At 31.2% G+C, this 27101-nt stretch overlaps 1 protein-coding gene and 1 long non-coding RNA gene across 2 annotated transcripts in view; one reads left to right on the top strand and one right to left on the bottom strand.

Moving 5' to 3' along the window:
* The window catches only part of LOC111710808 (lachesin), a 48623-nt gene extending 25567 nt beyond the window's left edge, over positions 1–23056 (top strand). The window contains exons 6-11 of the mRNA XM_023484953.1: positions 2013–2118; positions 6172–6290; positions 8039–8131; positions 17623–17707; positions 22703–22754; positions 22808–23056. Coding sequence (XP_023340721.1) covers positions 2013–2118; positions 6172–6290; positions 8039–8131; positions 17623–17707; positions 22703–22754; positions 22808–22859 — 507 coding nt within the window. The 3' untranslated portion in view covers positions 22860–23056. The remainder of the gene's footprint in view (positions 1–2012; positions 2119–6171; positions 6291–8038; positions 8132–17622; positions 17708–22702; positions 22755–22807) is intronic.
* On the bottom strand, positions 2150–5330 carry LOC111710809 (uncharacterized). Its single transcript, XR_002767135.1, has 3 exons — positions 3954–5330; positions 3211–3247; positions 2150–2219 (listed from the first exon to the last, which is right to left on the bottom strand). It is a non-coding gene; the product is annotated as an uncharacterized LOC111710809 (long non-coding RNA).
* Positions 23057–27101: the final 4045 nt, after the last annotated feature.

Genomic DNA, 27101 nt, shown 5'->3' with positions numbered 1-27101 from the left:
TGTCCAACGGGCCGGGAATACTGCATTTGTCCTACACATCATTTGTCCTACACACCATTTGTCCTACACACCATTTGTCCTACCCATCATTTGTCTACACATCATCTATCCTACACATCATTTGTCCTACACATCATTTGTCTACACATCATTTGTCCTACACATCATTTGTCCTACACACCATTTGTCCTACACATCATTTGTCCTACACATCATTTGTCCTACACATCATTTGTCCTACACATCATTTGTCTTACACATCATTTGTCTTATCCTCATTTGTCCTACACATAATATGTCCGACATAGACGAATATAAATTTATTGGTACGCTAAAATATTCAATGAATCCCGCCAATCTGAAAACTTATTAATTACAGGTTCATGTTTGATTAAGCTCTTTACAAAGGAATACCATTTAGTTTTAGAATCAACGGAAATTATAACCCCCCTTGGAGTTAATGATAAACCCTTGAGTTTCCATTGGTTTCTAATATAAATTATACATTGTAGCAAAATGATTCTGAATTATCTATTATTGGAAAAAATCCAAAAATAAACTCATATACTTCCAGGAAATGTGTCACAGAAAACGTCATGTTTAATATTAATAAGAAATAAGACGGAAAACAAAAATTCCCCATTCTTTTAGTTCCAGGACATGAAACAGATAATTCAATGTACTTCCAAGAAATGATTATTATGAATAATGTTTTGTATTTATCCAGTGATATCATTGAAAACGTCATGAAAAAGAGCATACAATACTAACAATGGATATTAGTGTATTCAAGGGTGGTTAAAGGAGGGGGCAAAGGATATAATGCCCATTGCCCCATCTTAGACTGTTAAGACTGCCCAATGTTTCATTAAAACTAAAAATGATCAACTTCCCACAAGTGTTCTAAGGGTATCTTTTCAAAACGTTCAAAGCTTTTGTTTTTGTGCTTATTACGCATGAGAACGCTCTTTTTTTCAAATCTTGATTCTAAGAACTTTGAAATTAATATTTTGTTCGGATTTTCCTTTTTCATTACTTTTTGAAAGGAATATAATTTAATTTATTTAATTTGAAAGAACATTTGAATTTACTGTGTTTATTTTAAATTGGTCAATTTTTTAAATATCTTTTTAAAAAATCCGTGTTCAATATTAATAATGTAAAAGTAAATTGTTAAAAGTTGGTCCTAAGTTGTTCTTCTTGTAACAAAGAAAATTGAAAAATGTTACAAACTAATATTTAAGGAACACGTTCTCTACTTAGACATAGTTTAAAAACATGCTCTGCTTATTTTACTTATTTTTAGTTTCCCCGCTTATTAGCGTGCAAAAATTGGAAGATTCGGTTTCTTAAATTACGAAATATATTTTTAAATTATGTTTTCAATAAAAATTAAAAAAAATAAATAAAATTGCATCAAAACATTTTTTAAGTTCAATGTCTTCTTTATATAATATAACTTGCAATAGGTAGATTTCTGACTTATCAATAACAAATTTTAGAAATGTTTATTTCGAACACTGGCAAAATATTTAAAACTCAATTTCTTTGTGTGAAATTTCAGTGCCGTGTGAAATAAGTGAGAATTTATATATATATTGACAATTGAGTTTTAGAGTATTCAGGGGGTATTTTTAGTGTTATGAATTTAGTAATACAAACAGAACATTTTGTGTTAATAATAAAACATTAAAAAAGTAGTAAGACTTGTGGATTTCTTGCTACTGAAAAAAATAAGGAATTAGTGAGAACACTTTACACTTTATCTTCCACACTTTTAGCCTGATTAAGGTTTAAAGAATGCCGAAGTGAATCGGACATGCTCTCTTTAAACAGAGCACCACTTTTATAATCACAATTACGTAGTTCCTTTAAAAAACGGAAAACCTCGGAGTTTATAGTTAGTTTAGTATCGATCTAATTCAGAAAAACTGGATTATTATGTTTTATTTCTAAAAGGTGAACAGCGCTTTATTATAAATATTTAACGAAATTTTTAATTTAATTTTTAGATTTTGAGTCCCCGAGTAGAAGATTCTGGTTTATATGAGTGCCAGGTGTCCTATCATGATGATGTAGAGAAGAAGTTAAAACTACCCTTCACACTCACTGTTCTAGGTAGGGATACAGGGCACAGGTAGGGATACAGGGCACAGGCAGGGATACAGGGCACAGGTAGGGATACAGGGCACAGGTAGGGATACAGGGCACAGGTTTTTCTAAATAAACAGAAAATTCCGGAAATGAACGGAAGAAATGTCTAGCAAAAAGTTAATAATTTTTATAAATTTAAAGGGAGTAACCAGCTATGTAAGGTAGTTGAACTGAGTATGCAGTGTTGTGGAAAACTTCTTTCGGATTCATTTGAGACATACTAAACTTTTTAAAGATCTGTAAATCCTGAGTTTGAGCGCAAATTCGACGTTCTAAACTCCTACTTTGGGGGTGGATACGTTTTCAGAATTAGTTTTTTTTTAATCATTAAATAACGAAGACATACAATATAAAAAGTTCTTTAATAAACTACAGACGTCATGTATCGGAACAGGTTGAAAAAATAAAAATTAACTGTTATAATTAAAATAAATATAATATATTTATTTTAAAATTATTTTTAGTCATGAAAATGGTTCCTCATTTTCCATGTGGTTTTCTGCAGATTTTCTAGAATTATTATTGAAAAGACGACATTTGAAGAATTTAAAGAAATCTGCGAATAAATTCAAAGAAAATTAGAAATTCAATATAATGATAGCATTGATTTATTGACAAATTTCTTTTGAGAAATATGTTCCCAACCATCTATATAGATTACTGTGTGATTTTTACTTTATTTTTCTTCGTCGTTATATAGTAATTTTAAAAAAACCGATTCTGAAAACTTATCCACCCCCAAAGAAGGAGTTTTGAACGTCGAATTTGCGCTCAAGCACAGGATTTACAGATCTTTAAAAAGTTTAATATGTCTCAAATGAATCCGAAAGAAGTTTTCCACAACACTGCATACTCAGTTCAACTACCTTTCATTGCCAGTCACTCCCTTTAGGCAAAAAATCCTTTTAATTACAATTTTCTAAAAGTCAAGACATTCTAAGTTTATAGTGTAAAATTAAGGGTGCTTGGGAAAACAAGGCTAGAATTTTGATTAAACGGAATAAAAAAAGTACTGATGTGCACTGGCCTAGATTTATTTCTTTATTTAATACTTACAGCTGAAGATATGTGTTCCTACCGCGGGGACAATTTGCTAAAAGGAAAAGGGTGAAAAAGAGAAAAAGTGTCAAATATCATTTATTGATTGTTTTCAAGGAAACTAGATTTCTGTTTACACAGCTCACTCAAATAAATCCTTTAATGTTATGAAAAAAAGAAAATCATTCCTAGAAAATTAAGTTTGAAAAAAGGAAAAATGTATGTTTTAGAAAAAAATATTCACTTCTTTATCAAAGGTTACAGAATATTTTGAATGTTGAATAATAATGTAGTCACAGCTGCCAGCCTCTGGGCTGTCATAATCTTTCTGCACATAGTTCTTTGTTATGGACAACATTTCTTAAAAATAGGAATTGAGCCCCACAAAGTCAAATTTTCTAATCCCTATAGATCTTTGAAACCTGATGGTGTAAATCTTTGATATTTCAAACCTAGATTATTTGATTTAACAGAGTTCGTAGTTTTTAATATATCTAGTCTATATATAAAGTCTATATATAAGATATAGGGATTAAAAAACGGAGTTTGAAGCAAAGATTCAACATCTTTCAATTTGCCATATTAGAGACCAAGTTCAATTATAAAGAATATCAATAGACGACAAGTAAAATTTGCATTGGAGAGAGACCCAATTGACCATGTCTAAGAATGATGACAACGGTCCCCAAGAGACTGGCAGCAGTGATTACGAAGAGAAAAGAGAAATTATTTATAATTTTCAAAAAAGTTAAAAAGGATACCGTTAGGAATCGAACATGCCATTCATGAAATCTAGCAAAGAATGTTCAGAAAATCAGGATTATTTTTCCTTCTCAATTTACTTTCTGCAAAGAATTAATTAGAAGATCAGAAATATGAGAAGAAGCAAGTGGAAATATTATATAATTTGCAAGAGCACTTTTTATATTTAATATGAACATGAAGTGAGTACTAGAACACAGCAGAATTATATTTAATATGAACATGAAGTGAGTACTAGAACACAGCAGAATTATATTTTTTTCTCATAAAATGTTGCAGCTTCATGGAATAAGCACTTTGTAACTGAAGTATGTCTAAAATTGTGCCTAAAACCTTTTAGAAAAAAATATAAAAACATCCGTTGCAACAAATTCAAATTACGAAATACTGCAATACATAATTTAAATGAAAGAAAAAACGTAGACGACGTTCCTACAAAGATTTTCTGGTTCCCAATATACATTTACACTGGATTAAGATTTTCAGCACTTTTTGTTGTTAATAAAGGTTGATGTATTAATTTTTTTAATTTTCGAAAGGGTCTTGTAAGTCATTTATTTGTGATCCGATGCTTCCGTTTAGAGTAATACTTCAATGTTCAATGTGTACAGCCACGATCTATTCCGTGTTTTATACATAAACAAAAAAAAATTAAAAATTAAAAAGAATTGTTCCAACCACCAAGTATTTTCTTCTAAAAGAAAAATGTGAATGTAAGGTCTTATATAAATATGGAGTCCCTACACAGTGCAGAGTGATGTATTATGAAGTATGTTGATATTCTTGCATATCAATTTCCATTAAACATTAGAGATTAAGTGCAAATTGAATTAAGCTGCAGAAATCAGCGTCGCTTCGAGCAACTTCGGAATTTTGATTTTATCAATCCAGAGTTTACATAAATTCAGACTGCTTATAGAAAGTCTCATCAATTTTTAAGACAGGGTCGACTTTGAAGTGTCACAACGCCTTGTACTTTGATTTTAACGCTCAAACTCGTTTATGCTTTTCTATAGCCCTTTACATGTACAGTTAAGCAATACAAAACACTTGTTGTTAGCTTTGGTTTTTAAGAAGTAATTGGCAAAATTCTCATAAATTTTTGTTTGAGTGGGGGAGACCTTTAAATCAAAGTGACCTGCTCAAGAGACCTTGAAATACAGATCAAAACTGTTACCTCCATATTCGGAAATTAAATCTTAAACAAATTTATTGACCAATTATTCATGATCTGCAAACATGTAAAACCAATAAGTTTCTAGCAATTGTTTCTGAAAGAAGAATTTTTGTAACCGGACTCCACGAATTCATTGACTATGATGCCCATCAGCCGGTAAAATAAAGACAGACGAGTCCAGATGGCCCCGAACCAAGATATCTATCTAGAATCTAGAGCACGGATACTTGGGAACCAAGATATGTATATCTAGAATCTAGAGCACGGATACTGCGGATCCAAGATATCTATAATTATAATCTAGAGCACGGATACTAGGGAACCAAGATATCTATATTTAGAATCAAGAGCACGGATACTAGGGAACCAAGATATCTATATTTAGAATCTAGAGCACGGATGGAACCAAGATATCTAAAATTAGAATCTAGAGCTCGGATACTAGGGAACCAAGATATCTATATTTAGAATCTAGAGCACGAATACTAGGGATCCAAGATATCCATATTTAGAATCTAGAGCACGGATACTAGGGAACCAAGATATTCATATTTAGAATCTAGAGCACGGATACTAGGGAACCAAGATATCTATATTTAGAATCTAGAGCACGGATACTAGGGAACCAAGATATCTATATTTAGAATCTAGAGCACGGATACTAGGGATCCAAGATATCCATATTTCGAATCTAGAGCTCGGATACTAGGGAACCAAGATATCCATATTTAGAATCTAGAGCACGGATACTAGGAAACCAAGATATCTATATTTAGAATCAAGAGCACGGATAATAGGGAACCAAGATATCTATATTTAGAATCTAGAGCATGGATACTTGGGAACCAAGATATATATATCTAGAATCTAGAGTACGGATACTAGGGAACCAAGACATCTATATTTAAAATCTAAAGCACGTATAATAGGGAACCAAGATATCTATATTTAGAATCTAGAGCACGGATACTATGAAACCAAGATATCTATATTTAGAATCTAGAGCACGGATACTAGGGAACCAAGATATCTATATTTAGAATCTAGAGCACGGATACTTGGGAACCAAGATATCTATATGCGGGAAGGAAGTGCTGTAGAACTTGAATGTGGAATTGAGAATATACCTGCTCCTCCAGCCTATATATACTGGTATAAGGTAGGAACACAACTTATATATATTTAAAGTTTCTATTTACAGGGTTAGACTGAGAAAGACTTTAATGAATTGAAAGGAACTGATTATCTTTCCCCATATCTTTCAAACCCAATGTCGTAGACCTTGATATTTCAAACTGTGAATTCAGTTTTAAATTATACAGGTTTACAGCCTCAGGTTGCAAAAATATTGGGTTTAGAAAATTTAAGTTTGTGGCAAAGACTCAATTCCTTGGGTCTTTCTGGATAACCCTTTACAAATTTGTTTTCAAAACTATAGATCTCTACCACATCTCTTATGTACAAAATTATACGTCTCTACCACATCTCTTATGTACAAAATTATACATCTCTTCCCCAGCTTATGTACAAAATTATACATCTCTACCACATCTCTTATGTACAAAATTATACATCTCTTTCCCAGCTTATGTACAAAACTAAACATCTCTACCACATCTCTTATGTACAAAATTATACATCTCTACCACATCTCTTATCTACAAAATTATATATTTCTTCCCCATCTCTTATGTACAAAGTTATACATCCCTTCCCCAGCTTATGTACAAAATTATACATATCTACCACATCTCTTATGTACAAAATTATGCATCTCTACCACATCTCTTATGTAAAAAACTATACATCTCTACCCAATCTCTTATGTACAAAACTAAATATCTCTACAACATCTCTTATGTACAAAATCATACGTCTCTACCACATCTCTTATGTACAAAGTTATACATCCCTTCCCCAGCTTATGTACAAAATTATACATCTCTACCACATCTCTTATGTACAAAATTATGCATCTCTACCACATCTCTAATGTAAAAAAATATACATCTCTTCCCAATCTCTTATGTACAAAACTAAATATCTCTGCAACAGCTCTTATGTACAAAATTATACGTCTCTACCACATCTCTTATGTACAAAATTATACATCTCTTTCCCATCTCTTATGTACACAATTATATTTCTCTACCCCATCTCTTATGTACAAAATTATACATCCCTTCCCCAGCTTATGTACAAAACTATACATCTCTACCCCATCTCTTATGTACAAAACTATACATCTCTACCACATCTCTTATGTACAAAACTATACATCTCTACCACATCTCTTATGTACAAAATTATATTTCTCTTACCCATCTCTTATGTACAAAATTATATTTCTCTAATACGATCTTATGTACTAAATGATACATTTTTGCCACCTAGCTTATGTATAAAGTAATACAAATACAAGTATAACATATCCCACATATATGCCTATGTAAAAACAATACAAATCATTCATATTTCATATATAACATAAAAAGTAATACAACTACCACATAGCATGTAATGCTATTTCATATTTCTTTTGTATTTCTAAAAATATTCAGTTAAATGTTTGAAAAAAATCATCAAAGGAATAATAATTTCTGCATACATATTCAATATGAATTTGAATGGAACATGTTTATAAACTTTTAAATTTTCTTCTGCCCCCCCCCCNTATATATAATCTCTCTATTCTAGGAGAACTCTGTAATCAGCTACTCTACTCCTCTATGTAGTGTGTAATCTATATATATAATCTCTATTCTAGAAGTACTCTGTAATAAGCTACTCTACTCCTCTATGTAGTGTGTAATCTATAAATAATCTCTATTTAAGGAGAACTCTGTAATCAGCTACTCTACTCCTCTATGTAGTGTGTATTCTATATATATAATCTCTCTATTCTAGGAGAACTCTGTAATCAGCTACTCTGCGACCCAGGGTATAGTTCTAAGCTTACAAAACTCCAACAATACACTCATCTCAAAACTAACCATAAAGGTAACAATTATATCCTTATTTACACTTCACAGACACTATACTAACTAAAGTCATGCCAGGGGAGTTTAAAATACTGGAATAAAATTCGAATTTTGAAGAAAAAAATTTTTAAGTTTTTTAAAAGCCGGATTTGTTACCCCCAAGGTATCCATGGGTGTTCTAAAAATCATCCAATTTGGTTCAGTTGTTTGGCCAACAATATCCAACATATACATAGATATACATATATATACTAGTATTTTCAACTTTTTCAGTTTAAATATACATTTTAGATGTTTAAATACTATATATATATATTAGCAAAGAGCTTTTTTTTATATAGATAGACAGCGCTTTTACTAAACAGACTAGAAACTAATCAAAAATAGACAAAATATAGATGACCAACGAGTAAGCAGACACCTGAAAAACTGATTAATGATTATGCTGCATGATAACTAGTGTCCAGGTTAAAAGTCAGGAGGTCTGAACATTGGAACCTATTATATTGTCACGCGCTAAATGAACATTTTCCATATTTGATAATTCATAACTTTTTGTTGTGCTATGTATTTTGAATATTTAAGTAAAGGTCGATTTTGACGGATTTTGTGTGAGAGATTAAGTTTTTCGTCTGTGCTTTTACACTATTTTGCTGCACTTTTTAGCAAAGAGTTGTGTTCGCTCCAAAACAGTGACAGAAACTGTATAAATTATTTACCCTGGTGCAAAGTCCAACTTATATAAGACGTCTACAGGGTGAATAAAAAAGTCGGTTTAGTGTCGTCTCCTTCAAAACAATTTTTTGCATGAAATTCTCATATATTACTTTATTATTTGATAAAGAATTTTTTAAATTTGTTTGTAACACAAATGGTCCAAAAAAACATCAAAAACTTTTTTTAACAAAATTAAAAGAATAAACTAATATTTTGGATTTTCAAATAAAACTTTTGCGCCTCTCGGTTCTCACATGTTTCATTAATTCCATATACAGGGAATTAATTCCATATACATGGGAATTCAGTGACGAATTCGATATCGTCTTTGTTATGAATTAACATTGTAATACCTAATTTCAAAAGCCATAATATTATTATGTCTGCTAGAGTTTATTTTATGAAAAGGGTAAAAGACTTTAAATATGTGTCTATAACGTCTCCGCAAGATGAACAGTGAAGACGGACAAGTTTACTCTGTTTGTATACTGCAATTTTCTTGTTTCACTAAGTACAACCGTATGCAGTCAAAACATAAACAAACAAAATGTGAACATAGCAGACGAAACTCTTACAGATTACAGCTTTCTCAGTAGGTATCACTTTACTAAATCAAAGAATTATTTAAAACGACGATATCGAATTCGTCACTGAATTCCCATGTTTATTGGGACACCCTGTATGATACTAAATAATACAATGAAAATGAACACTGTAGTTGTTCCATGTAAATATATTTGCTTTATAACAACATCAAAACCACATAACATTATTGTAATGTCGTCTTCCTAATTACACAGATTTATTGGTCTCGCTGTAGATTGCAGGAGAAAAAAAAATGTAAAATTTAGGTAGATTTAAACTGTAGTGTACTGTATAGGGTATATTTACATATTTTAAACAGGGGTATAACAGGCTTGAGGCTTCTAATTCAAATTCAAATTTAATATTCATAAAGTGACGGTTCACAATGATTTCCCCTGGGATCAACTTTCAAACTATATTATTTAATAGAATACAATTCAGGTTGAACACGGTAATTAGTGGATCTTTTTAATCTGAAGTCGGAACTGTTAATCCTTTCAGACGGATTAAGTATAAAATCCTTTGAATATATCTTGAAAAGTTTACAATCAGAGGCCACAACAAATCTGCAATCGCAAAAATCAAGTCTAACGTTCAGATTAAAAGTTTGTACTGTAGATATCAAGAGTTAAGGTGTTGTATTCAAAAGGTCCGATATCACTGATCAAAAAGGGCTTTTTTTGTTCCCTCATAATTTTGATAAAATGTTTTAATTTCATAAACTTTATTAAGGATCAGGTTAAAAAAAAAAACAAAAAAGAAATAGAGACTTTCTGGGTTTTAGCTTTCAGCCTAATTTCGAAAAATGAATCAATGAAATTTAAAAGTAAATATTATACGAAACCTATCTTGAAATATTTTATTTTCAATTTTAGAAATTGAATCCGAAATATTCAATATCAATTCATCTTTCGCTACAGTATTTTGGCATTGAATATCCGGAGTGGAATTTCCACATCTAACAATAAATAGTCTGATGTAAATAAATGTCTCGAATGAATCAATCTATTTGGAAAATATTTGCTATAATTCTCATTATTTTGTTCAGTTAATGTAAATTGCTGAGTCTAGTCTCTCTCTCTCTCTTTCTCTGTCTATATTCATCATTTATATTTGTCTACAGAAAAATTACATTAAACAATATAAAAGTTTACAATTTAATACTAATACGCTTTTCTCTGGATATCGCATTTTATGATTGACAGGGTTTGCCAAAAAAAACAGGTGCAATACAAGACTTTTAGCATGAGTATAGTTTAGTTATTCAGATGTGGTTTTCAGAAATGGAGTTTCTTGGTCCCAATCAGTGTCTTTCGTCTTCTAAAACTGTGGCATATGATGACAGCACTGCCAGGCTTGATATATTTTTGTACATTGCTTTGAAACTAACACTGGGTTTGCTTGCGTCATAGTTGTTTTGTACAGGGTGGATATATTTATCATATTGTTGTCTATATATATATATATATATATATATAGATAAATAATATATGTATGTTTTTTTGGTTTGTTTGTTTGTATACAAAGTTAAATGACATACAATGATCATTTTAACATTTTGAAAATCCACCAGAAAAAACTATAAAATGCGTAAAATTTTCTGATGTTCGAAGAACGTAATGGCGACATCGAAAGCTAAAGTATTTTGATAAAAGAATAATTTAGTTTTGTATATTTTCTCAGAGAAAAATAAAAGTTTTCCTTTTTGTTCATAGTTGGCCAAGATTTTCACTAATTATGCACATTCATGCTAATTAAAAACATGTGTCCCTTTTAACGGTTTAACCCTAAACAGGCTGGGGGGGGAGTTTGGCGCCCCCCTCCTGTAGTTTTTTTTTGTCTCATTTTTGACACTATCACCGTGAAATGTTGTGACTTTTAATGAATAGTAATTTAAAGGATTTTGTGTTAAAAAAATATTTTTTTAATTTATAGGGTAGGTTACAGAACGAAAAAAAGTCCGGTCTGTGAGAAAAAAAAATCTTTTTTTTTTACCATTTTTTGGACATTTTTTTTCCATTTATTGGACATTTTTTTTCCACCCACCCTAGCACCCAAACTATTAAAGTTATCGGTCTATTTTTTTTCTTCGAGCTGGCCATAAAAAATTGGGCTATTAATTTCAACCTATTCTCTAAGGCCTTTTTCTGGGGTGGCGCCAAACGCCCCCCCCCCACCCCCGGCTATACATATATTCAGACCGCCCAGCCTTTTTATGGTTAAATATGGGGAAACATTTGTCTAAAATATAGAAACATTTGTTTATCTAATAATTCATAGTCTTTGATTCTATTTTTTATCAACACATATAAAATGAACATTTTTCTTTATATTTTGATCGAATCCAATGTTTTAAGAATTAATTTGAAAAGGAAGTTTAGAAGGAGGAAGAAAGAAGTAACAAAAGAATAGAAAAAATTGCTGATAAAATAAAAAAAGGAAAAAAATGCAGAGTTAAACGGAAGGTGTAATAAAATAAACTGAAGGTATGAGGAAAGTAAACTAAACGCAAAGTTTAAAACCTGATAAAAATGTATTTCAAATATATTTATTTCTATACAAAAATGTTCAAAAAGTTTATAAAAATTATTTTTTTTCATTATATGCAATTAAAAACTCTGATACTTCTGATACTCTGATATTTCAAACTATGAATTTTGTTAGATCAAATAATCTTGGTTTGAAATATTCAAATTTTACACCATCAAGTTGCATAGATATAGGAGTTTAAAAATTTGAGTTTTTGACAAACATTCATTTCTTTTGCATCATTTAGTTGATCCTTTAGAAATAATCAAATTTATAGAAAACAGATTTAATAATATTGCAATGTATAACACTCGGTTGGTAACAGCTTGGATATAGATGAGAAAACAAAGATTTGGGAAATAAAGGTTTTAATAGAGGGTATATTCATCCATACTGTATGCAGGATATATTCATCCATACTGTATACAGGGTAAATTCATCCATACTGTATACAGGTATATTTATTCATACTATATACAGGGTATATTTATTCATACTGTATACACTGTTTAATTCATTCATACTTTATATACTGTATATTCATCCATACTGTATACAGGATATATTCATCCATACTGTATACAGGGTATATTCATCCATACTGTATACAGGGTAAATTCATCCATACTGTATACAGTGTATATTCATCCATACTTTATACAGGATATATCCATCCATACTATATACAGGATATATTCATACATACTGTATACAGAGGTTATATTCATCCATACTGTATACAGGGTATATTCATCCATACTGTATACAGGGTATATTCATCCATACTGTATACAGGATATATTCATCTTGACTGTATACAGGGTATATTCATCCATACTGTATAGAGGGTATATTCATCCATACTGTATAGAAGGTATATTCATCAATATTGTATACAGGGTATATTCATCCATACTGTATATAGGATATATTCATCCATACTGTATACAGGTTATATTCATCCATCCTGTATAGAGGGTATATTCATCCATACTGTATAGAAGGTATATTCATCCATATTGTATACAGGGTATATTCATCCATACTGTATACAGGGTATATTCATCCATACTGTATACAGGGTATATTCATCCATACTTATACAGGGTATATTTATTCATACTATATACAGGGTATATTTATTCATACTGTATACACTGTTTAATTCATTCATACTTTATATACTGTATAATTCATCCATACTGTATACAGGGTATTTTCATCCATACTGTATACACTGTATAATTCATCCATACTGTATACAGAGTTATCATCTATACTGTATACACTGTATAATTCATCCATTTTGTATACAGAGTTATCATCCATACTGTATACAGGGTATATTATCCATACTGTATACACTGTATAATTCATCTATACTGTATACAGGGTATGTTATCCATACTGTATACACTGTATAATTCATCTATACAGTATACAGGGTATATTATGCATACTGTTTACAGTATCTAAGAAAGCTCCTGTAATATGTCTCTGGCATTGTCCTGAAGAATGCAGAGATTAAAAGATATCTATTTACAAGAACTCTGACAAGAAATCTGACAAGACCATAAAATCTTGATTTTAAAAAGAAACGGACATTTTTTCACATACAGGCTGTGGAATTAAAAAGATAAATTATAATCAACTTACAAAAAACTTATAAAAAATTATAAGATTTAACATGTGCAGACTTACGTTTTAATATAATGTAACAGGTGGGGGCTCAATAGCTCGGATTGGAAGTAGTCCGGCCTATAAACAGGACACATATTAGCTCTTTTTTATATAGCAATAGGTCGGACAGAAAGTGGGGTGGATGAACGTGGAGAAATATTTGCCGTTAGAAAATGCCAACCCAGAAAACATGCTTTGAACACATGTTTGAACGCGTTGAAACCGAAGCCATCAAGGTCCTGGTTTAAATTCAAGCCAATAGGCATGAACCACAGCTTAAAAGGAGAATATAGGATCAGCCGGGGGTAAAACCGAAATAAGTCAATATTCACGATCGAAGAGTCTGAAGGCGGAAGATTAACACGTCGTACGAGGCAAATCAAAGTTGGAGAATATTTCAGAGAGATCCGGCTTTCCATGATTCATTAGTATCATTTTATTTGTTCATTTTTCACTTGTAAATCCTTTTAATTCTATACTCATGTAGATTTACTCACATTAGTTTTAAGGCTTTATATTTCCTTTATTTCATACCACCTTTTTATGATAAATCCATCATTTATATCCTTACAGAACCAACTTTAATTAAGGAATCAAGCATTGATCCTTTATCTTAAAGTTCCTAGATTGTATATCGAGATCAAGCGTTCTAAAATAACAATATCAACACAAAAATTCCAATATAAAAATTGAAATATTTCAATATCCTGAAACAAATTGATATTAATTAATGATATTAAATTTATATCGGGGAACTTTTCTGATAGTCTCCCGCGGTGTGAGCTAGGACATTTTTTTAGTTTTAAATATCAAAGGCATCAGGCTGCAAAGATATATGATAAGACAATATTTCTCCATTTTTGAAATAATATGTCGTATTTTGCGTGAATTTTTGGCATAAAACTGAATTTTACAACAAATAAGACATGTTTGTGAATTTAAAAAATATCTCAGAAAAACTCTGATGATGACTTAAGTTTGTAAAGGTCCGATATGTTTATCTGAAAACTACGTGATTCCTTTGTGTTTTCCATGTTGTTGGAAACTTTGCTAAGAAAAAGATAATTCCTGTGTAGACGAGGAATCCTGCGGGTACTGATAAGAATTAGTGTTGGTTCAAGATGCATCAACTTAATTTAAATTTAATTCATTTAGAAGTAAATTATGAACAGTGGGAAACTTTTCGGTTCTATTAATAAACTCAACAAGTTCTGTGATCACGTTAAACTATGTAAATAGTTCTGTGATCACGTTAAACTATGTAAATAATTCTGTAATCACGTTAAACTAAGTAAATTTCACGTCACATTTAAATTCTTAAATGTTTGAAATAATTAAGAGCTATTGAAAAGAACTAAAGAAAATGTAACCAAAGATAAATGAATTTTTCATAAAAAATAGTGGAGTGACGAGGCTATAAAGTTGCACCGTAGATATCGTATAGATTTGTCTAGTTTGCAGTGTTTTTAATTTCTTTTACAATCTTTGTAATCTGATCTCGTTACTTTGACAAATTCCTAAAAACCAAACTCCTGAAAGACAAACTCCGAGGTATCTATCTATCTATCTAATCTACCTATTTATCTATCTATTTATCTATCTATCTGTCTATCTATCTATCTATCTATCTATCTGTCTGTCTATCTATCTAACTATCTAATTTATATACAACATACATCTATGTATATTGTACATATACACGGTATATGTATATATAAAATAAACTCGAACTGTTTTCTAAAGAAAGGTCTATCAATAAAGAACTAAAACAATCCAATTGGATTTTACTATTTTAGAAAATAGAATAAAGGCGAATGTTTTGCAATAAACCGGACTATACACTATATACACTATATATACACTATATACACTATATATTTTATATACACTATATATACACTATATATACACTATATACACTATATATAGAAGTACAATTTGTAACCAGGGTGCGGAAACGTGTTGTATGTGTGTCTGTGCCAAAATGGTGTGTGTAAGTAATAACGAACCGAAGGCGTGTATTGTAGGTTTATAAAGTACATATGAATTTTGGTAGGAGAGTACATTTGATTATTGTTAATTGTTTAATTAAAAATAAGTTTAATATTCATGTAATATATTATATGTATTTAAGTCAACACTATAAGCCAAATTGTCATGCAAAGAATATAATTTGATTAAAGTGTACAATAAACTACTCGTTATTCAAGCTAAATTATAATTACAATTATAATCATAACATTTTTCTGCAAATTCATTGACTGTATTCATGTTGTGTGCCTGTGCCAAAAGAGTGTGCGTGTGTTACAACGAACTTGTCTGCAAAGGGTGCTACTGGCTTTCTCATGCCAGACCAGCGCTATTTCCCTTCCCTTTATTCCTATTCCCTGTTTGTAACATGCAACTGTTGAGACCGGGAAAATTTTAAAGTGCCGTAAAACTACACAGGGGTCTCCCATTACATGGAGTTTAGAAGCAGATCAAGAAAAGAGAACTGGTTGAACCATGTCTGTGAGGTTCAACCATGGCTCACTGTTCTTTAAATCTGGGGCCAGGTTGCAAAGATTTGGAACGAGAAAATTAAAGTTTGGGCAAAGAAATTGAGTTATGCCACAAGCTTTTATTGTACAATCCCTATATCTTTAGAACCCGACGTGTTAGACCTTTGATATTCCAAACAATGAATTCTGTTAATCAACTAATCTAAGTTTGAAATATCATCAGGTTGCAACGACATAGGAATTGGAAATTTTGAGTTTCTTTAGGCCATAATAATATGAAAATGTTAGTTTGGCCTTTAATTAACTTATTTGAATTGAATTTATCTAAATTTATTATTTTCTAATTACAAGATGTCTTAGTTAGCACTGTGTACCGTCTATTAATATTCTGCTGAATTCAGTATTAACCATAAAACTGATCAAAGGATTACTTTTAAACTCAAATTATGATTTTAAATTTAGTTATATAGACATGAAAAACAGCAATGTGCAATGTACACAGACCAATTTGGCGTAATGAGTTGATTTGCACGCTTACAAAAATGCAAAAGTGAAGTCGATCCTATTCCAGGGTTTTATTAGTTCAGTCAATCCTGATCAAGTTTTAGATGAAAAGATTTTAAATTTTTTTGATAAATGGCATTTTCAACTTCATTAATCGTTCTTGAGTTTTGACATTTTACATGATTAATATCAAACCTTAGAACCAACAGTTAGAGACAGAGAGGGTCTCCTCTCACAAATAAAAACGAATTTTTCAAATCTTGACATTCGATATCACACTTTAAAAAGATTTAATTAGAATAAAAAACTATATTTCCAAATGTGGTCTCACCCGTACACCGTCTCACATAACAAAGTCAAGCTTAATCATAATCTTTAATCAAAAATTCTGATCTTATGAATCATATTTTCGACTACAGATATTTTCTAGTTTTAGTTGAATAAGAGCAATTAATTAGCAAAATGCAGAAAGATCTTTTCGAATGATTGTTTATATGTTGGATCGCTGTGTAAGGAGAACCAACAGTAGAAACTAATAAGTTCTCTGATACGAATATCAACTATTTGAAAAGTTGACATTTTATCACAAAAAAAAATATATAATTGGATGCAGACAACTTTATGGTATTTTCCTAAAAAATAAATCCATGAATATATAACACAAATACACACGAAACATGATCATTTCAACTAGAGCAAGTGACTTAATTTCCCAATTGTCAAATTTTCCAAGCCACAGACTGAAATGGGGGCCTAGGATGGGCTTGGGGGGGTCGAGCGCTGCGGCTAGAATAGACTAGTGAGCCGAGCGCTGCGGAAACGACTGACATGGTCCGCTTGGGAAATTCCACAGTTGGGAAGTTTCCACTTGGGAAAATACACTCGGGAAGTTGCCATGCTTTGGGAAAAGCCTTTGGGAAAGTACCTAACAACAAATAGACTATATAGCAAATATAAAGGGACAGTGCACTAAATAAGATTAATATCTGTTTAGTCGGCTTCCCCAGCGGACTCTGGTAACTACACGTGTGCACCGGCCAATGCACTTACAGACTCTGTATTCCTAAATGTTGTGAAAGGTAAGTGTTCATTTCCATTAAAGGGACTGTAGACGTAATTTCATGTGACCCTCCATATAAAGAGTGATGTCCACACTTTTAACTTTTTTTGCGAATTCATGGAAGTGAGACAATGTAGGAAATTGGCAGGATTTAATACGTTTGAAGAGAGAAAAACGACGTTATTTTTTATTGTTAAAGGGAGCATAAAGGTAAAATGAAAGGGGGTGTAGGCTGAAACAGATCTAGACCTGTTAGACATCTATCGGATGTTCCTGTCTCGAGAAATTGACATACAACTGTGTCAAAATCATACCAAAACGCATATATGTAAGATATACGTCCGTATGACGTGCCCAGAACTCCCTCCAATAGCAATGCAGTATACTGGTCACGTGATACAGACGGAGACATTTGACAATAATACTGCACTGCCATTGGTTGGAGTTCTGGTCCAATGATCCGGACGTGTAAATAATATTATCAAATATATCTATTAAAAATGAAAAATTATTAAATTCAAATAATAATAGGAGCAAACCTGAGTTTCTCAGGCTCCTCCGGGATATTGTCGTTTTCAGATAGGTTACATATTTGTTGAATATGATCTGTCAAATACTACGAATCTTATACAAAATCTTACATGTATACGTTTTGGTATGATTTTGACACAGTTTTATATCAATTTCTCGAGACAGGAACATCAGATAGAACTCTTATTATAGGTACCAATCAACTCCTGAGATTCTCAGGTTTCAGCCTTAACCCCCTTTCCTTTTTCCTTTACATTTCCTTTAATCGGATAAGACTAAAGGGCACCCTTGTAAATCATACATGCAACTCTTAAAAAGTAGAAATTAGGTCTATACAGCTCCTTATCAATCATTTATAATCGTATTTTCTGATCCCTATATCTGTGCAATATAATAATGTAATTTATACAACATTAGGTAAAAGAATTAGAAAACTAGAGTTTGAGGCGCGTAATCCTTTGGAAAATTTTGAAAATACTTGGGCTAAAATTAATAGTTATTAAACATAGTTGAGCTGCATGGACTAAGTTAAACAACTTCTCTTTTGCACCGAGTAATATTAAACAGAAGTGGTTTAACTTGATCTACGCGGTTCAACTATGTCTCAATACTTCATAAAATGTGGTCCTTAAACAAGCTTTTGATAAATAATTTTTCAAATTTCTTTTTTATATATATTTATTTGAAGATCACGTTTTCCAGGTCTACGTATGTTTATCTTTTTTAGGAAAAACCAGTTTTTAAAAAAATCCATTTAAAATAAGATTGAAGAAAGCGCAAAAATTGTGTTTTCACCAAAACATGTTTATTTTTAAAAATGTCAATATGTGTTATTGTCCAAAAATGTCAATAGTTTTTTGTCGCAGACAAGAAAATCTAAAAGATGAATTGAAAGCAAAACTATTTCTGAACTTTATGTCTCGACTTTAAAGGGACTGTAAACTAAAGTTCAAGTAATGTCGCATGCCCCATTCACAACGCGACACCTTTGTCTAAGCAACACCAATGAATTTTTTATCATAAAACTTAATAATTCTGATCATTTCCTCCGTTGTCTCTTCTGCATAAATCATCAAGTTACTTATACAGAAAAAAAAACACAATTTAAAACTATTAATTTCTTAGATTACTAATATTACTAATAGTAAAACTTGCTTTAAAATAAAGCTCATATATAATTATAAAAAGTGCTTTTTCGTAACAAAATCTCTTGTAATTATAACATGTAAATCTTGTAAAATTCAATAATAACCTTACGAAAATAAAAATATTTCGTTTTAAAAATTTCTTAGATTAGAAAAACAAGAATATCTTTATAAATTTTGTTTTGACATAGGTCNCAATAAAAAAGATTATTATAAAATATTTCATAAAAAAGTTTGTATAAATTACAAAAGTCTATAAAATTAGTATTTTGTCAAAAATAATAAGTCCAGCAAATTGAGTCAGCACATTTGATTTGATTCTGTTGCGTAATTTTGCAGAGGCAACAGAAAATTTATTTTAATTTAATTGTATGACAAATGTACATTCTTATCAATAAATTAGCTGAAGTGCCCGGCGTTGTCCGCGGAAATTTTTAAAATCGAATTTTAAAATTTGATTTTTAAAGGAAAAAAAATACCCTATGTTATCCCTGGGATGCTCAGGGGTTCCTCTAAAAATACATTTTACTTTTGTATACTGAAAACGTTCTTATTACAGTTGCAAAAAGGAACTGAGTTTTTTGCCACAAAATCTGAGTTTCTTACCGATATATCCTTGCAATCTGATCACACTGGTGACACGTCTGCTGCTAACTGTAAATTGAAAATTAAAATTAAACTGAAAATTTGAGCTTGTGGCAAAAACTCAGTTCCTTTGTTCGCAGATTGTGAAATTCCAAAAACTGACAGAAAAATAGCTGTTAAAAATTATCAGAATTAATGAGACACCCTGTATTATACATTTTATATATATTGTAGTATGTTCTCCTATCTAAACTCTTTAATACCATTTAAACTGCCTCTAACTCTTTATAGACCTGAAACACAAAGATACAAAATATATAAAACTTTAAGCTTCCATTTTTCCCAAAACATTTCCCGCTTTCAACAAAATCAATCGAAACTGCACCTTTTACACTCTCACCTATTAAAATAAATAGCTTTAATAACACTGACAACTAAACATTCTGAACTAGAAAGTAGGAGAAGGTCAGTAAGATTTATTACGGATTTGTTACCTCGTAGCTCCTCTAGTTTTGATTATACATTAAGCATTAAGCAAATGGAAATGTATACGGCCGGTGACATATTGGATGTTCGAAACATTTGTGTTCTTCAAAATAGTCCTGTACGTCTACAGTCTACTGCAGTCTACAATGATTAGTTTTTCACCAAAAAAATTGTTTCGCAGATTTATTTTTCTACGTAGCAAAAAATAATATTGAATTTGGGTTTCTTTATTCAATATTTTTCCACCTGAAAATATTTTTTATAGTTTTTTTTAAAACGTTAATCCCGTTTTAACTCTGCAATCTGTATATTTTGCGCCAATCCCGTTTTTTACTCACTCTGTATATCTTGACAAGACAGAAAAATAATTTTTATCTAAGTTTTATTGCCTTTATACTAATTGTTCTTTGAATATCGATAATCTATATTTTTGTCCGACATTTTTTATAAATCAAATTAATTCATTCCCAAAATACATTATTTTTTTACTGACCCCGAATAATTGATTCGATATGATAAAATTAAAAATTTTCCTGAAAATCAAAGACTTATTTTTAAGTTCTTTTGTAGTTGAAATTATGCCCATTCTCTTAATTACATAGTGAAAATAGTAACGCATTTAATAGTAAAAATGTTTGTGTTAAAATATTTAATATCTAGCAATATATAGATTTTTCTTTCTCATGCCAGTCAGTGCAAAATGCCGATATTACAATAAAGAAGTATAAATAATGTTTTGAATTTATGCAAAACCTTTTTGCAAGATGAATTTTGCAATACTTTTCGCGTGTCGTAGCTATATTTAAAGGGATCAAAAACAAACGTGTTAAAACGGACTCAAAGAAGTTCGTAGTAAGATTTCGATTCTACTGGAGACCTACGGAGGGATTTTATTTTCACTGGAGGGGTTTGAAAAAATGCTTTTTACGACTTAAAACTTTACACAGGGTGATTTACATTCCACTGGAGGGATTCAGATATCTTTCCAGGGGGGTTATAATTCCACTGGAGGGATTCAGTTATCCTAACTAAGGGTTTATAATTCCACTGGAGGGATTCAGATATCCTTCCTGAGGGTTTATAATTCCACTGGAGGGATTCAGATGTCCTTCCTGGGGGGTTATAATTCCATTGGAAGGATTCAGTTATCCTTCCTGAGGGTTTATAATTCCACTGGAGGGATTCAGATGTCCTTCCTGCGGGGTTATAATTCCACTGGAGGGATTCAGTTATCCTTCCTGGGGGTTTATAATTCAACTGGAGGGATTCAGAAATCCTTCCAGGGATTTATAAATCCACTGGAGGGATTCAGAAATCCTTCCAGGGGGTTTATAATTCCACTGGAGGAATTCAGATATCCTTTCAATGGGTTTATAAATCTACTGGAGGGATTCAGATATCCTTCCTGGGGGTTTATAATTCCATTGGAGGGATTTAGACATTTTTCCAGGAGTTTATAATTCCACTGGAGGGACTTAGACATCCTTCCTAGGGGTTTATAATTATAATTTCTTACAGAAAAAACTATTTAAACCAAATAAACGACTCGTTTTGTAGAATCAAATTTAAGAGATTAAAATATTTTATAATTAAACAGGCCTAGATGTCTCGCATTAAGAACTTCATAGACCGGGTGTCCAAGAGAAATCAAAAGACGACTTTTTAATGAGCATTGACTTAAAATAGTAAAAAATGAAGAAAAAACGTAGAATAAAAAGGTTCTAGTTTGTTGAGTTCTTTTATATATTACATATCAAACTCGGATTTTCTGATCCCTACATCTTACTAACCCAATGTTTAATATTTTAAACTATGGAGTTTGGATAAATTATTAAAATTTGAAATATCAAAGCTTTACACCATCATAAATTAGTTCCTTTCCGAAAATATTCACAATTTGCACGTATAAAGTAGTCATCTCTGTAAGGGTGTTTGTATGTCCGATCATAACTCATGAACCCCATGACTGATTTGCCTCATATTTTGATTGAGGAACTCGATAGAACGAAGGAAATTTTCTTAGCAATTACAGGGAATGTTTTGTTTCCATGCAAATCTGGGTTTCCAAGCTAACTATAACTAGGTTTAGCTCAAGCATCCAGTAGATGAAACATGATTTTAAAGTTTCCCCAAATATATCTGATCATCCACCCTGTTCTGTCCCTATAATTGTTCTTACCTGGATTTAAACTGACACCACCTGGTGGCGACTCTAAGAACTATAATTAGAATTAATATCGTTAAATTAATTGTAATTTATCTTCCAGGAGAAAAGCAGGAAGGACTCAGAGAGAGCTCAGACTCTTCTAATCTTCAAAGGTAAACAAAAAGAAAATTTTAAATATAAAAAGTATTGAATGTTTTTATTTCAGGTTGGGTCCCGCCATTCTTCTTTTTATATGCTTTGTGCCAAGCCTATGGTAGACTAACGATGTGTATTATAACATCCTGAATAATATAATTTTTTTAAATATATTCTTTTCTGACAGATCACTTAAAAAGCAGATTAGACCTTCCCCCCTCCACCTTCTATTTAATTGTATGAAAGTATTAATATTTGAATGAAAAAATGTTTTAAAAATTTGAATGCTTATTGTTGTACAAAGGAATTGAGTCTTTGCCTCAAACTCTGAATTTCTAATCCCTATACATTTGCAACCGAATGTCGTAGACCTTGATATTTTAAAATATGAGTTCTGTTAGATCAAATAATCTAAGTTGACATATAAAAGGTTTCCACCATCAGGTTGCAAAGATATAGGGGTTAACACATTTGAGTAGTGGCAAAGACTCAATTCCTTTAGAATTATTCGCAAACTTTTTAAAATTTTTTGCGTAATTTGTAAATATGTATGTGTGTAACATTGTTATGTTTGTTATGCTAAAGGGAATGTAGACGAAACTTTATTTTTAGAGCAGTAAATACGATTCACATCGGTACCCTTCAAAAATTGTCGGATCTAGAATAACGGGGATACCCCAATTTTATATTTGTAGGTAACGGTGTTAATCTGACATGGCATTATCTTCACAGTTACGTCGACAGTCCATAAAACATGAAATTTTAGTTTTCTGAATCATCTATGAAAGTAAAAAAGTGAGAAAAAAAAACAATGAAAAAAGCGCAGAACAATTGGCTGAATGTTAAAGAAAACTTGAGTTTTGGAATTGAGTTTTAGCAACAAACTTTAAATTTCGAATTCCAATATCTTAGGGACCTGATGTTGTACACATTTGATATTTCAAACTTAGATTAGTTGAGCTAACATAATTCATAGTTTGAAATATCCAAGGTCTACGACATTTGGTTTGAACAATAAAAGGACTAGAAAATCAGAGTTTTGTTGCAAAGACTCAATTCCTTTGTGAAAACATGTTAAACTGTTTCAAAAGTTAAAAATCTTGTATTATATATTTATGAATGTTTGTGTAAATACTATAAATACCAAATTATATAATAAAAATAAATTTTATTGTTATTTTTCGTCGAAAAACCCATTTGTTTCTGAATTAGTTAATCAGCTGATTACATTAAATTATTAAATTTAGTATGTTTTGGAATACAACTTCCTTAGCATGCTGAAGAGCCAAATGATGATATAAATGTTAAAAACAATATATTTATCCAGCTATATGTAAATCTAGGTTTATAATATTACTTATAGTTAATCCCGCCGTTTACCCGTGCTTGCCAGTAAATCGTGATTTTAGCTAAAATGCCTGGTGTTGCCCGTGGAATTTCGAAAATTAAAAAAAGAAATTGAACCTATGTTACACAAGGGAAGCCCAATGGTTCCCTAAAAAAAGTCAGCCAATATTGCCCGGCTATATAGCTAACATATAGAGCTTTATTATACAGATTAAACCTAGATTTTCCTATGTTTTAGATTATAATTAATACTAAGCATCGGGATGGAACTTACTTTTTTAGGCTTAGATGAACAAATGCTTCTAAGCTGTTAACTAATAAAATAATAGAATTAGTTAAACTGATTCTTTTCCTACAAGAGATCTTATTGGTTCAAACAATATGAATAAGTTCGTGGGGGGGAAGAGGGATCTTGATTTCAGTGCTGAAACGGTTTCTATCCCCCCCACTGATATATCACCGAATGTGACCGAATAAATAGTGTATTTTAGCTGAGAGAGATATAGACAACTCTAAAAGAATTAGTCATATCAAACTTTGAGACAACCACGACTTTAAAGTGTCGCACCGCCTTGGCCTTTGGGGTTTACCTCATCCTGCACATTTTGCTTTGCAATAAACCCTCAAATCCTTTTTTTCATTATTTCTCGATGGATATCTCAATCAAATTTTTCTACCTCAGAGCTAGGACAAACGCGACAAATCTCGCTGATTCGACTTTTTGAACGCAATTCTTAGAACTCTAAAGTTTGAGGATTTTACTGAGAATCTAAAGCCTCAAAATCCATCACATAGTCGGAGCTAAGCTCGTTTTTACAATTTACAATGAATATCTGAAGTTGAAGATTATTCCAAAACTTGTATTGACCCTGTCTTATAAATTAAAGGGACTGTATTCGTAATTTCAAGTGACTCTCCATTTATAGAATATTTGATTCAATTGTGGTTTCTATTCAAAGGTGCGTTTCTGCTGCAGAAACAATGGCGAAAAGTGGCAGAATTCAACACTTTTCAAGCTGGACAGACGACGATATCTTCCTCATTACTGATCAGATTTAGAGAGTAGCGTTGTATCTCTTGAAAAGAAGTGTAACTTGAAACTACAAAAACAGTTTCTTTAGACCACCGAATTTGATTCATCATTTACATATAAACCTTTCTTTAGTCAAATGCCTTGTTTTTTAAAGAAATTTAGTCTTTGATTGTCTAATGCCTATATCTATTCAACCCAATGTTGTAGATTTTAGATATTTTAAACAATATATAAATACTTAGAGTTTACACCATAAGGTTGCAAAGATATATTGATTAGAAGATGTGAGTTTGTGGCAAAGGCACAATTCTTTTTTTCGGTTTAAAGTTTTTCATGTTTTATTTTAAAAAAGCTGATAAAAATGTGTTTCTTCTGAAACTGTCGGATATTGAACATACATAGCTTTCTTTCATCTAAACCAACCCCAAGGTCAAATAGTTGCACTTCATTGACAAACTAGATCAAAAACAAATTCTTCAGAAAAAATTTCGTTTTCAAAAACTTTGTGGAAACGGATTTAATTGAAGACAATTAAGCTGTTTATTCGAATGAAAGGTTTTAACAGTTTTAATAAAGTTTATATTTTAACATTTAAACCATGTTAACTATGTAATGAGCTTGTTCTACTGTTTTAAAATTCTCAGGTGTTATGCGGAACTTTTCCCGTTTATAAAATAAATTAATTTTAAAATATCCTTTAGATCAACCTACATTGCACCTGGAAGTTGGAACAACTGTCGGTTGTATTTGCAAAGGTTCTAATTTATTTTCCTGCAAAATAGAAATTTTAAAAATAAATCTTTATTTGAGAAGATTCTTCTGTTTTAAAGAGACTGTAAGCATAATTTTAAGTGACCCTCCATAGAAAAATGGCAACGCCCGATACACAACGGTACCCATTGAAACCTTAATCTGATCAATAATGAGGAAGATAGCGTCGTTTTCTGACTCGAAAATTATTTACTGTTGTGAATTTTTCCATTGTTTCTTATAATCAAGAAATGCGCATATCACTTTTGCCAAGAGGCTTTTAATGAAAATAAACAATTTAAATAAACTAAAACATGGAATTATAATCCTATATTTGATCAGACAAAGTTTTTAATGGTACCGGTTTTATTTTTAAATTGCCATGCTTGCATGGAGGGTCACTTAAACTTACGTGTACAGTCTCTTTAAGGAAATACGGATTGAATTTGGCATCAGATATATCTTAAACAGATTGATGTTTTTATTTTAAACACAGGATATAGGATTTGGGATACATCATACAGGATATAGGATTCAAGGTATAGGATACAGGATACAGGATATAGGATACAGGATAGAATACAGGATTCAGGATATAGGATACAGGGTATAGGATACAGGATATAGGATACAGGATATAGGATACAGGATACATGGATACAGGATACAGGATATAGGATATAGGATACAGGATACAGGATACAGGATACAGGATACAGGATACAGAATACAGGATACAGGATACAGGATACAGAATACAGGATACAGGATACAGGATACAGGATACAGGATACAGGATACAGGATACAGGATACTGGATCCAGAATACAGGAAACAGGATTCAGGATATAGGATACAATATACAGGATACAGAATTCAGGAGATAACGGACTACAGGATACAGTGCACAGAGTAAGAATGCACGATTAGGGTTTCCAACGAACGAAAACTATCGCGAAAATTTCTTTCGTATTTTGCAAACAAGCTAAATTTCACATTTTTTCGCGAAAATGAATTTTCCGAAAAAAAGCTAAAACAAGGAAGAATTTCGTAAAAGAAAATTAAAATACGCGACCATTTAGCGAAAATTGGAAATATTTCTGTTTTTTTTAGCGAAATATCGAATTAATCTGTTTCGCAAAAATTGAAACATTCTGGCTAAACAAATAATGCAAAATATCTCGAAAAAAAATGTAAAATATTTGCCATTTTTTAGTATGCACAATACAGGATT

The sequence above is a fragment of the Eurytemora carolleeae genome, unplaced genomic scaffold (assembly GCF_000591075.1).
Source record: "Eurytemora carolleeae unplaced genomic scaffold, Eaff_2.0 scaffold513, whole genome shotgun sequence".
Lineage (NCBI taxonomy): Eukaryota > Metazoa > Arthropoda > Copepoda > Calanoida > Temoridae > Eurytemora > Eurytemora carolleeae.
Note: the sequence above shows the minus strand (reverse complement) of the source record. Positions and strands in the feature narration are given on the sequence as shown.